The sequence below is a fragment of the Sinocyclocheilus grahami genome, unplaced genomic scaffold, assembly GCF_001515645.1.
Source record: "Sinocyclocheilus grahami isolate Dianchi unplaced genomic scaffold, SAMN03320097.WGS_v1.1 scaffold236.1, whole genome shotgun sequence".
In the NCBI taxonomy this organism is placed as follows: domain Eukaryota; kingdom Metazoa; phylum Chordata; class Actinopteri; order Cypriniformes; family Cyprinidae; genus Sinocyclocheilus; species Sinocyclocheilus grahami.
This window is the reverse complement of record NW_015505415.1, coordinates 613,177-626,436: the sequence shown is the minus strand read 5'-3', so window position 1 is coordinate 626,436 and position 13,260 is coordinate 613,177. Positions and strand designations below refer to the sequence as shown.

General features: G+C 32.9%; 2 protein-coding genes across 2 annotated transcripts in view; both read left to right on the top strand.

Moving 5' to 3' along the window:
• Nucleotides 1-3,414, top strand: part of LOC107597765 (zinc finger MIZ domain-containing protein 1-like) — a 41,847-nt gene extending 38,433 nt beyond the window's left edge. Inside the window, exons 14-20 of the mRNA XM_016288946.1 lie at nt 917-1,127; nt 1,213-1,318; nt 1,407-1,549; nt 2,477-2,544; nt 2,626-2,694; nt 2,825-3,072; nt 3,170-3,414. Of these exons, the coding sequence (XP_016144432.1) occupies nt 917-1,127; nt 1,213-1,318; nt 1,407-1,549; nt 2,477-2,544; nt 2,626-2,694; nt 2,825-3,072; nt 3,170-3,414 (1,090 nt within the window). The remainder of the gene's footprint in view (nt 1-916; nt 1,128-1,212; nt 1,319-1,406; nt 1,550-2,476; nt 2,545-2,625; nt 2,695-2,824; nt 3,073-3,169) is intronic.
• A 5,884-nt stretch (nt 3,415-9,298) lies between these two features.
• Nucleotides 9,299-13,051, top strand: LOC107597743 (peptidyl-prolyl cis-trans isomerase A-like). The gene is made up of 6 exons (XM_016288917.1): nt 9,299-9,509; nt 9,947-9,977; nt 10,119-10,207; nt 10,541-10,637; nt 12,209-12,284; nt 12,375-13,051. Exons 1-6 carry the CDS (start codon nt 9,360-9,362, stop codon nt 12,508-12,510), a joined length of 579 nt encoding a protein of 192 aa, XP_016144403.1. The 5' UTR covers nt 9,299-9,359; the 3' UTR covers nt 12,511-13,051.
• The last annotated feature ends 209 nt before the right edge of the window (nt 13,052-13,260 follow it).

Below are 13,260 nucleotides of genomic sequence, written 5' to 3'. Positions count from 1 at the left end.
CACACAGACACTCACACACACACACACAGACACTCACACACACACACACACACAGACGAATGTGTGTGAAGGTGCTGCTAATTTCACATTTTTTTTAATTAAATTATATTACTGTTACAAATTTCAAGTCTTTACCATGATGAAAAATCTATTTTTACATTTTAATAAAATTATGATAAAGTGATTGATATGATGCAGAAGTAACTAATACTGGATTCCACACCACTGTTTTAATTTATTATAACTTTTACAATTATTTTATTATAATAAAATAAAATATAATAATAAAATGATAAATAATTTATACAATAAAATAAAATAATTGATACAATAAAAAAGTAACGTTAATACTGAACCGTACACCATTGTTTTAATTTATTCTAAATGTTTTTATTATTTTATCACAAGAATAAAATTTATAGTAATTTATTATAATGAATTCGTATAAAATGATGATAAAATGATTGATGCAATTAAACAGTAACCGTAATACTGGACTACACACATTGTTTAAATTTATTATACATTTTTTTAATTATTTCATTAAAATTTTTTATTTATTTATTTATATACTTTGTTTAAATATATTTTATTTAGCTTTTATTATTACGATGTAATTATTACAGTGTAAGTTATAATTATTTTTTTTATGATTAAATATTATAGTAGTTAAACAGAAATCAACATCCTGGACATCGAGAGTCAATATGTGTAAAATGCTAATTGAATTTATTTATTCATTTATTTTTTATTGCAGTGCATATTGAATCTGGCAGCTAAATATTGTAGTATCGAATCAGGTGGTTTATTCCCAGCCCACACACGCACACACACACACACACACACACACACACACACACACACGTATAAAAATACAAAGGCTTCCTGTTCACATCCGCGTGTGTTTGCGTCTCAGGTCTGATCTGGAGCTTCAGTTCAAGTGTTATCATCATGAAGACAGACAGATGTACACGAACTGGCCGGCGTCTGTGCAGGTCAGCGTCAACGCCACACCGCTCAGCATCGAGCGCGGCGACAACAAGACTTCCCACAAACCCCTGCACCTGAAACACGTGTGTCAGCCGGGCCGAAACACCATCCAGATCACCGTGACGGCCTGCTGCTGTGTGAGTTACACACACACACACACTCGTCCTCTTGTGCTCGTCTGGTGAGTGTTGCGTGAGCGCTTGCGATGTGTTTTCTCTGCAGTCGCACCTGTTTGTCCTTCTGCTGGTTCACCGGCCGTCGGTTCGATCGGTGCTGCAGGGCTTACTGAGGAAGAGACTCCTCACCGCCGAACACTGCATCACTAAAGGTATCGCTTCAGTCTGTCTGTCTGTCTTCTGTTGGTCAGTCTCTGGGATTCGTTTTGCATTCATGAGCCTTCATTCTCTGTCTCTCAGTGAAGAGGAGCTTCAGTAGTGTGGCTGTGTCTGTCGGTGATGATGGAGTGGAGCAAACGTCCATCAGAATCTCTCTAAAGTGTCCAATCACGTTCAGGCGCATCCAGCTGCCGGCGCGAGGCCATGACTGCAAACACATGCAGGTCCGGAAATCTTTTAAACGGCTTAAATGCTTGCTTTGGCATCAAATGCAGAAGCCACAATTTTTTTTTACAAAATGTATTTTTTTGGTAAATCTGCTTGGGAATGATATTTGTAGTGAAAATCACTACAAATAAAGGTTAATTGAATTTAAAATATTTCTAGAATTAGTCTTAAAGAGGGTAGAAAAAGACACCAATACAATACTTAATGCAAAGTCTGGATTTTACATATTATATAAAAATATATATTTGAAATAATTTGCTTTGCCTTCAGTAAAGTATAAAACTTTTGTTTTTTAATTAGCAAAAATGTCTTTATAATTTACATTTTTTCTCACTCGGTATAAATGAGTCTTTCCTCACCACTAGGCATTTATTTGATCAAAAACACAGTAAAAACAATAATATTGTGAAATATTATTACACTTTCAAGTAACTATTTTCTATGTGAATATATAGTAAACTGTAATGTATTTCTGTGATGTGCAGCTGTATTTCCAGCATCATTCCTCCAGTCTTCAGTGTCACATGATCTTCAGAAATCAGTATAATATGCTGATCTGCTGCTCAAGAAACATTTCTGATTATTATCAGTGCTGAAAACAGTCGTGCTGCACAATATTTTTGTGGAAACTGTGATATATTTTATTTTTTCAGGATTCACAGATGAATAGAAAGCTCAAAAGAACAGCATTTATTTGAAATGGAAATCTTTTGCAACGTTATAAATGTCTTTACTGCCGCATTTGATCAATTTAATGCATCTTATCTGATTAAAAGTATTAATTTTAAAGTAACAAAGTATTGAAAAGGGAATGGCATCATCATATTTGGGGGTCAAAAATCATATTTGGCATCAAAACATCTTTAAATGTACATATGAGTGTGATAATGTTGTGTTAATGTTGAGGTAATGTTCTCTTGCAGTGCTTTGATCTGGAGTCTTATCTAGAGCTGAACTGTGAGCGGGGCTCATGGAGATGTCCGGTGTGCAAGTAAGATCCTCCAGTCACTCCTCAGATCACGACTGAGATGATTGAGTGATGCAGAACTGATCTTCTGTTTGTCTTCTTCAGTAAAGCGGCTCTGTTAGAAGGTCTGGAGGTGGATCAGTACATGTGGGGGATTTTGAACGCTCTCCAGAAGTAAGTCGGATTAAAAGAGCGCAACATTTAGCGCTCACTTTGGAGGTTTTGGAAGTCAGAAACGAGCCAGGGCAGCTGGTTTAGGTGTTTTGCACCGGACCGATCACAGATCTACGTGTTGTCATTGCAGCTCAGAGTGTGAGGAGGTCACGATAGACCCGTCGTGCAGCTGGAGGCCGGTGCAGATCAAATCTGAGCCGCACATAAAGGAAGATCCGGACGGGTTGATGTCCAAGCGCTTCAAAACCACGAGTCCCAGTCAGATGGTGCTGCCCAATGTGATGGACATGATCTCTCAGCTCGGCCCGGGAGCGTCTCCGTACCCCAACCAGAACCTCCAGCAGCAGAACAGCAGCACTAACCAGTACAACAGTCCAGGTACGGTCATATTACCCAGAAACACCCACTTCAGATCATCATGGACACTGTACGGAAATACAGATGTACAGGTTCTTATGTGACCTCTGTTTCCCAGGCAACCGTTTCCAGGGCCACAGTAAGTTTGGTGACTATCCCCATGGCAACGCTGCAGCATCATCATCATCAGTGAGTGAGTTCGTTCAGGGGCCGCACCTGTCTCACCCCCCCGCTGACCTTTCGACCTCTGAGAGCCTGACGCACACGCTACAGGACAGCGTGAGTCTCAGAACCACAACCAGCTTACAGCCATCAGTACATACAGACTCGCAGCAGGTGGCGCTCACACACAGAAACTCCTGATGCAATTCACTCATAAATTAGGTTTAATATTATTTACTTTTAATTGTATATCACACGATGCAGTGCTATTCAGTACTTATATTTGTGTTATGTTAATATTTTAAATATACAGTTTCATATAATATACATATTTTTGGTTTGTTTTATTTCCTTTTTTATTGTAATAGTCTTTGATTTATTTTTCTTAATGTTTTTATATCATGCCCTTTAAATAACAATAATAACTTTATTTATTTGTTATTTTATATATATATATAAATGTGTCAATTCATGTATATTTTAAATGTACATGGTTTTGTATAAATTGTATTCTTACAGTATATTTTTATTTTTTATTTTATTCCCTTTTTATTTATTTATTTTAAACTATATTACACTTTTGCTGCAGCTTTTAATCATACTTTGTCTTTTTTATTGCTTTTAATGGCTTTTAAGATTTTTTTCTGAATGTTTGTATATTTTACCTTACAAATAATAACAATAAAATAAGGATCCTTAACTTTTTTTCACATTTATTTATTTGTTTTGTTATTTTTAATATATATTTATATATTATTAGCAGAAAATATTGGTAAGTATTTGGTATGTCTGTGACCTGAGAGAAATTGTGTGAATTAGAAAAAATAATAATTTTAATCAGATGATATAATAATAAAAAAACACTGATATCAGCCAATGCTGATATGTTGTGCATCCTGAATTTATAATTGTGTAAGTTCACATTTTTAAAGAAATTAAACTTTTGTATAAATACTATTTTTACAGTACAGTTTTTTTATTTCCTTGTTTATTTTTTTTACTCTTATTGTAGCTTTCATCATACTTGTTTTTTGTATCGCTTTTAATTGTTTTTGTGATTTCTTTTTCTTAACAATAATAATAATATATACACTGCCGCTCAAAAGTGTGGGATCAGTAAGACTTGTAATGTTTTTTAAAGAAGTGTCTTCTGCTCATCAAAGCTGCATTTATTTGATCAAAAAATCATTACATGTACAGCAGAAAAGCTTGATAACTGTTTGGTATGTTTGTGTAACCTGAGAGAAACTGTTTGAATCATGTTGAAAAAACCCTAGTAATTATTTTTTAATCAGATGATACGATCAGTAAAAACAGTGCAGAAGCAGCATGTACCGTATTGACCCGAATATAGGACGATGCTTTTTTCTTGGAAATGCGTCTGAAAAAACGCGGTGGTCTTATATTCAGGGTCTAGACTTTGACATGTCAATAATACACCCACAACAACAGGTGGCGCCAAATACGCATAAAACGAGTGTGCCATGAAATACAGTAATGTAATGCGTGTTGTAAAGATCGCGAGTAAAAACTAAAGAAAAAGAAAAGCTTACAGATGCATGAGTCGTGACGGTCACGTTAGCCTGATGCGACCAAACTCTCTTCGTGATTTCAAAACGTAAGACCGTACCCAGATTTGAAGACTACAGTAAGATTTAACTTCTACTGTTAATAAGATTTTGGTAGGCTACTATTAGATGGATAGCCTAAATAAATAAGGGACAGACACCCAGACCATTACACTACCTGTTTTTTTTTTTTAAAGGTATATCAGAAGGTGTATATTTTTTAAATGTAATTGTTGGTACATTTGACCAGTTTTAGTGTGGTGGCGTTTTTCTACTTGCTTTGATTTTGATACGAAGAACCGGACAAACATCCGTCCGCTGTCACACTGTGTTCATGTTACTCCTCCTCCACGTCTGATTAGCTGTTTCTGTTCATCTTTCAGCAGCGTTTCTCAAACGATCAATCCAAGCACAGCTCTTATTCAGAACAAATCACATTGTTTGGAAACGTAAAGGGAGAAAACGCAAATCAAGCTCCCGCCGTGCAATTAGTTCACTACTGTTCAGAATGCAGTTGTGCTATTTTAGAGAAGCTCATGTAAATATTTGTGAATGCATTTGTTTTGATTGGTCGTCCATGTTTCTTCTGTCTATGAGTATTCATTATGAGAGTGTGTGAAAGACAGGCGACGTTCAGAATGCAATAATATACTGAACTATACTGCATACTATTTTATATATTAGCAATGAAATATATTTACACAAAAGTCTGGAGTCTGTAAGGTGTCTTAATGTTTCTGAAAGAAAGCTCTTCTGTTCACCAAGAAAGACCTTGATTATGATGTAGAAATTATGATGTCATAATTATGAGATAAAAAGTAGAAATTATGACTAAGTCATAATTATGAGATAAAAGTCAAAATAATGATGCCATAATTATGAGATAAAAGTCAAAATAATGATGCCATAATTATGAGATAAATGTCAAAATGATGGCACAAGTGAATTACTGTATGAGATAAATTGAAATTATAAGTAATAATTGAGTATTCATTATGAGAGTGTGTGAAAGACAGGCGACGTTCAGAATGCAATACTATACTGAACTATACTGCATACTATTTTATATATTAGCAATGAAATATATTTACACAAAAGTCTGGAGTCTGTAAGGTGTCTTAATTTTTCTGAAAGAAAGCTCTTCTGTTCACCAAGAAAGACCTTGATTATGATGTAGAAATTATGATGTCATAATTATGAGATAAAAAGTAGAAATTATGATGCCATAATTATGAGATAAATGTCAAAATAATGATGCCATAATTATGAGATAAATGTCAAAATAATGATGCCATAATTATGAGATAAATGTCAAAATAATGATGCCATAATTATGAGATAAATGTCAAAATAATGATGCCATAATTATGAGATAAATGTCAAAATGATGGCACAAGTGAATTACTGTATGAGATAAATTGAAATTATAAGTAATAATTATGAGATAAAATTAATATTAAATAGTGATGTCATAATTATGGGATGAAAGTCAAAATTATGACAAGTCATAATTATGAGATAAAATGTTGAAATTATGACACAAGTGAATTACTGTATGAGATAGATTGGAATTATAAGTAATATGAGATAACATTTCTAAATTATGACATACTAAATTGAAATTATTCGTAAATAAATTATGAGATTAAAAAAAATCAAAATTATGACTTGTCCTAATTGAGGTAAAAAGTCAAAACTGTAGTACGTCCTAATTATGAGATAAAACGTACTAACAAATACTAATTTGAAATTATGACTAAGTCATAATTATGAGGAAAAGTCAAAATAATGATGTCATAATTATGAGATAAATTGAAATTATGATGTCATAAGATATATATTTATGAGATAAAAAGTCAAAATTATGACAGTAAGTTTAAATTATGACAAATCAAGTCAAAAATATGGCAAAAAGTCAAAATTATAATAGTTGAAATTGACAAAAATTTGAAATTATTAGATAAAAAAGGCAAAAACTTGACTGTATCATAATTTTCTTTTATCACTAATCACATGCTTTTTTTATCTTTAATCGTTTTTTATGGCTATGTCATAATTTAGATTTTTTTTATAACCTAATTTTGATTTTTTTTAAATCTCATAATCAGGACCGAGTATGTCATAATTATGACGTTTATAGTCATTTTGATTTTCATCTCATAATCATGACAGTAGTGTGGAAACTAGGCTAGATCTGGTACGTCATCGCGTGTTAAAAAAATGAAATTATGACTTGTCATAATGGAGGTAAAAAGTCAAAATTGTAGTACGTCCTAATTATGAGATAAAAAGTCAAAATTATGACAAGTGAATTACTGTATGAGATAAGTTAAAATTATAAGTAATAATTATGAGATAACATTTCTAAATGATGACATACTAAACTGAAATTATTCGTAAATAAATTATGAGAAATTATGACTTGTCATAATTGAGGTAAAAAGTCAAAACTGTAGTACGTCCTAATTATGAGATAAAACGTACTAACAAATACTAATTTGAAATTATGACTAAGTCATAATTATGAGGAAAAGTCAAAATAATTATGTCATAATTATGAGATAAAATGTCGAAATTATGACACAAGTGTATTATGAGATAAATTGAAATTATGATGTCATAAAATAAAATTTATGAGATAAAAAGTCAAAATTATGACAGTAAGTTTAAATTATGACAAATCAAGTCAAAAATATGGCAAAAAGTCAAAATTATAATAGTTGAAATTGACAAAAATTTGAAATTATTAGATAAAAAAGGCAAAAACTTGACTGTATCATAATTTTCTTTTATCACTAATCACATGCTTTTTTTATCTTTAATCGTTTTTTATGGCTATGTCATAATTTAGATTTTTTTTATATCCTAATTTAGATTTTTTTTTTTAAATCTCATAATCAGGACCGAGTATGTCATAATTATGATGTTTATAGTCATTTTGATTTTCATCTCATAATCATGACAGTAGTGTGGAAACTAGGCTAGATCTGGTACGTCATCGCGTGTTTCACATCCAGACGGAATAAAGCTCGAAACGCTCCAAAAATACACTTCCTTTTAAGAAACCAATCATGCTTGAAGCTGTCGGAGGCGCAGTTAAGGATATTTTATTGATATACAGAGTTTCATGTTAATGTGAGAAATATTGTGAATATGTACAAGTAAATATAACAGCCGTATGTGAAATAGATCTAGACAGGCTTGTTTATTTGCAGAAGGGGCAGCTGTATGTAAAAGCTAACGGACATGTTAATTGGTTTTTAATATTATTTTTTGCTCTGTTTGGTTTTGGTAAATTATTTCTTATTGTTCTTATACTTTAATGCCTGTTCTGATGATTATATCACTTGACCAAAAATTACACACACGTCTTCCCTATTTTATGAAAGATAATATCTGATTCTAAATCACTGAAATCATTGAGGCTGCATGACCACGTCTAACCTCTGTTTTCATCTCTCTCACACAATAAGTGCTTGCTCTGTTTGTTCTCGTGAAGATCGATGTTTATGGCGACTCGTGGGGTCGTGGCTGTTGTTCTCACACTGTGTGAAGCAGAAATAAAGCATTCGATTGCCATTCTTTGGTCCTGCAGATCTGGTTTAATGCTGTGAGCAGCTCATAAAGACGCCGTCCTCTGTAAATCACATTAAACCTCAGTAAACTCATCTCTGATCTCCAGCTCTGTGCCCTTTTGACTGATTAAGCTGAATTATTGATTCTTTGAGTGAGTTCATGAACTGCTTTCGGTGGATAATCATTTACTAACATTTCATTTTTTGTCATAATGGAAGAATGTTTTGAAACGCAGACTGTGATCTCACAACAAACACTGCATTATTCTACGTATGTCTTCATTCATTTCTGATGTCCACTTAAAGAGGTTTTAAAAGGCATTTGAATCATTCAGGGTTTGATGATGTACTGTAGCAACCTTTGACATTCACCCATAATTCTGCATTGACGGCAACATAAACTTGGCTGAAAAAAAGCATTACGTTTCATATTTGTATTATATTTTCACATTTAACATTGCACTTAAAAAAAAAATTAGGTCACTGATATTAACATAATCTTGTTTTATGTTTTAAATATTTATAATTTGTTATATTCAGTCACATGCATTTATTTAGTTAGGTTTTTTTGTGATTTAACAATTAATGCATCCCCAGGTTTATTATTATTATTTATTTTGCTGATTAACTTATTTTATAGATGTTTATTTACTAAGAAGTATTCGTAGTAGTCGAAAAGTATAGAAATAAATATATATTTATATAAAAGCTACATTTGTTTATTTTACATATTTTAATTAAATGTAATATTTTATACTTTACATTAAAAATTAATTTAATTAATTTAAAAGTTAAAAAGTTTTTTTATATCTTATGTAATATTACAATAGGTCTTAACGTTTATAATTGTTTTATATGAATTCACATGTGTTTATTTATTATTTTTGTTTATGAATCAACATGTGACCAAACGCGCGCGCGCTCTGTTGAACGCTTCCGGGTGTGACGCTTCAGCACTTCCTGTGCATCAGTAACTCGGCGCGAGTAGGTAACCGGAGTCAGCATGTTATTGATCAGTAACAGGGTTAAATTCTGCTCGCTGGCGTTCACCGCGGCGCGTATGTACGCCACCGGAGCTCAAGCCAACAACAACCCGGTGGTGTTCTTCGACATCGCGGCGGACAACGAGCCGCTCGGTAGAGTCACCTTCGAAGTGCGTGTCTGCGAGAGAAGTTACGAACTCTACTATGAGGAAGGCTCGGCTTATGAATATTAATGAGGCTCGTCTAGCTAGTTTCTCTGATTGGCTGAAAGAACGCGAGACGCTAAACCGTTGGCGAATCAAGGAATCCTTAGAGCGCTTGTGAATATTAAGTAGAGTGCGTGCTTATAAGAGCTAATGAATATTAATAAGACCAGCCTTCTCCATAGTAGAATACTCACAACACCTGTACAAAAATGATCAAAAACCATTTATTTTATATGTTTCGTGTGTAACATGTTTCTGAAAATTGTCAGTTAAATTATTTAGATGCTCAAGCAAATGCAGCTTTAGTTTCTGTGTGTGTTTACTTCTCGGCGTGACCCATTTGTGCAATGTTTTGAAGGGTTTCTCATTTATTGACCTTTAACTCTCTTCCTGAACTGTAGCTGAATGCGGATGTTGTGCCCAAAACAGCAGGTAAAGCACTTTTTATATTCATTATATTGTCCTGTCTTTTCTAGTATGATGCATGTGTGTGTGTGTGTGTGTGTGTGTGTGTGTGTGAATGAGTGTATGTGTACTTTGGGGCAACCATGAGTTTTCCTTTGTGTTTTCTAGAGAACTTCCGAGCTCTGTGCACCGGCGAGCATGGATTCGGATACAAGGGCTCCATCTTCCACAGAGTGATCCCACAGTTCATGTGTCAGGTGACCAGATCTGATAAAGATGCTGCTTCATGTAGTGCAAGTCCGGACAGTTACTCATCTGTGTGTGTTTGGGTGTTATGTTTAATTGAGTATGACACTAGTGTAACATGCTGTAATTGTGTCCAGTTGCATTGTGTTAATGCAACACATTAAATCCCTTTAATGACTTGCTCGTCCTGTCCTTACAGAAGAACCGCACGAATCCTGCTGGACTAATTACACATTCGATGACACATTTTGTGCTCATTTGGCATGTGGTCACGTGTGGTTAAAAGAAAAACACGTGTACTCTTCATGTGTTTGCCTTGATTTACACTCATTTGTTTCTCTTAGGGAGGAGATTTTACAAACCACAATGGAACCGGAGGAAAGTCCGTCTACGGTCCGAGATTTGCGGATGAGAATTTCAGACTGAAGCACACGGGACCAGGTAACGCACACCTGAGTGTTTGCTTTGTTCATTAGATGCTGGGAAGTCTGACTGTTTTTCATGAGTTCTCGTCACGGTGAGTGTGTTCTCGCTGTATAAAGATCTTTCAGCTTCTCTGTAGGAATGTGTGAAGGCCTCTAGATGGCGCTGTTAGAGCTGTTAAAAGTCTACATTGTTACTGTTAACTAAAACTGTTACAAATTGTTTTCGTTTATTCTGAAGTTCTAGAATTACTTCAACTGAAAACTTCATTTTAAACAAAAAATTTAAAACTTGCATTTAAATAAATAAACTTAAAAATCTAAAAATAAAAGCTAGTTACGTAAATATTAAAACTGAAATAAAAAATAAAGCTATATATAAATATTTTTTAAAAATGGCAAAAGCACAGCAAATTTACTAAAACTTAAACTAAAAACGTACTGAAAAATTTAAGCTTGAAACTGAAATAAAAAATAAATCGCAACAAAATTACTTAAACTGAAATAAAGCTAACTGGAAATATAAAAAATACTAATAAAAATGACAAAAGCACAACAAAATTACTAAAACTTAAACTGAAAAAAAAAACTAGTTATAAAAATATTAAAACTTAAACTGAAATAAATATAAATATTTTTTTTAATTATATAATAATAAAAATGATAAAAGCACAACAAAATTACTAAAACTTAAACTGAAAAAAAAAACTAGTTATAAAAATATTAAAACTTAAACTGAAATAAATATAAATATTTTTTTTAATTATATAATAATAAAAATGATAAAAGCACAACAAAATTACTAAAACTTAAATGAAAAAAACTAAAAATTAAGCTCAAAACTGAAATAAAAATAAATCTAAATAGAAATATATATTAAAAAAACTAATAAAAATGACAAAAGCACAACAAAATTACTTAAACTGAAAACTTGAAATAATAAAAATAAAGTGAGAATTTTTTAATGCTAATAAAAATTACAAAAGCACAACAAAATTACTAAAACTTGAATTAAAAAAATCAATTTAAAAATCTAAAAATAAAAGCTAGTTACACAAATATTAAAACTAAAACTGAAATTAAAAAATAAAGCTAAATATAAATATTTTTTAAATTATAATAATAATGATAAAAGCACAACAAAATTACTAAAACTTAAATGAAAAAAAACTAAAAAAAATTAAGCTCAAAACTGAAATAAAAATAAATCTAAATAGAAATATATATATATATATTAAAAAAACTAATAAAAAGTACAAAAGCGCAACAAAATTACTAAACTTAAACAAAAAAAACGAGTTATATAAATAATAAAATGTTATTAAATAATAACGATTTTGTGCTTTAAAAAAAATTATATACAGTAATATATAAATATGAAAATGATGCTGCTTTCTTTTACTTGGTACTTTAAAGCATTAGATAATAATTCTAATTATTATAATAAAAATTCTATAATTATTACTTTTTTGTGATGTGAATATTGTATATGTAATAATATATGTGTGTTCATATGCATTTAAATCAGCATAAGCCAGAGTTGCGCACTGGCATGAAGTTAGTGCTAATGTTTTGTTGGTGTGTGTTCAGGTATTCTGTCCATGGCTAACGCCGGACCCAACACGAACGGATCCCAGTTCTTCATATGCACAGCCAAAACAGAGTGGTACGTAATCATCTTCATGAATCTGCTTTCATTTCATGTGGATCTGAGTGTGTGAGGTTGTGTGTGTGTTGTTTGTGGTGTGTTTTCCAGGCTGGATGGGCGGCACGTGGTGTTCGGCAGCATTAAAGACGGGATGGATGTGGTGAGGAAGGTGGAGGAGCTCGGCTCTCGCTCGGGAAGAACCGCCAAGAGAATCAGCGTCACCGACTGCGGAGAGCTCAAGTAGAGTCAGCAGTCGTTTCTACTGTCCTGCTGCAGATTCAGACTACTCCATGTTCACAAGGGACAAAAGCTCCATAATGTGAAACTCAAGACACTTTCGGATTAAAGGAATCGTCTTTATTTACTCGCTCTCATGTCTTTGCAAAGCTGTGTGACGTAAAAAATGTCATGCAGCACAAAGGGTGAATTTTTAAGTTCTTTAGACTTATAGTGACCCGAAAAGGGCTAAATCTGCATGAAAGCACTTGTGCATCATATTCAGAGTCTTCTGAAGTCATGCACTTTTAAAGTCGTTGTGCAGAAAAACATAATTATTTTGTATTCCAAGGGGAAAAAACACATCTTACGGGTTTGACGTGACATGAGGACGAGTAAATACTGTCATTTTTACATGCATTATTCCTTTACAGTAACTGTAACGTCATTCTCAGGTTAAAAACCATGTTTATTCTGGACTGACTGCATGAGATTATGAATTATGGCCAGTGTGCTTCAGTATTCGTCACTTGAGTTTGATTAATAAAGCCGAGAGCAATAAGACCTGATGATGTTGTAGTAGTTTATTTGTATTTCGAGTTTGATCAGCTCTTGAGGAAGAGCGGCGAGAGCGTATAAGGCACATTTCTGTGTTTCACAGCTTGTTAATAACACATTGCCTTCATATTTCACAGTCTTGAGTTACTGTCAATCATGTGCATGCAGTGCTTCAGTAAGATCTTGAACCATTTAGATGACCTGAACGAATCTGCATTCA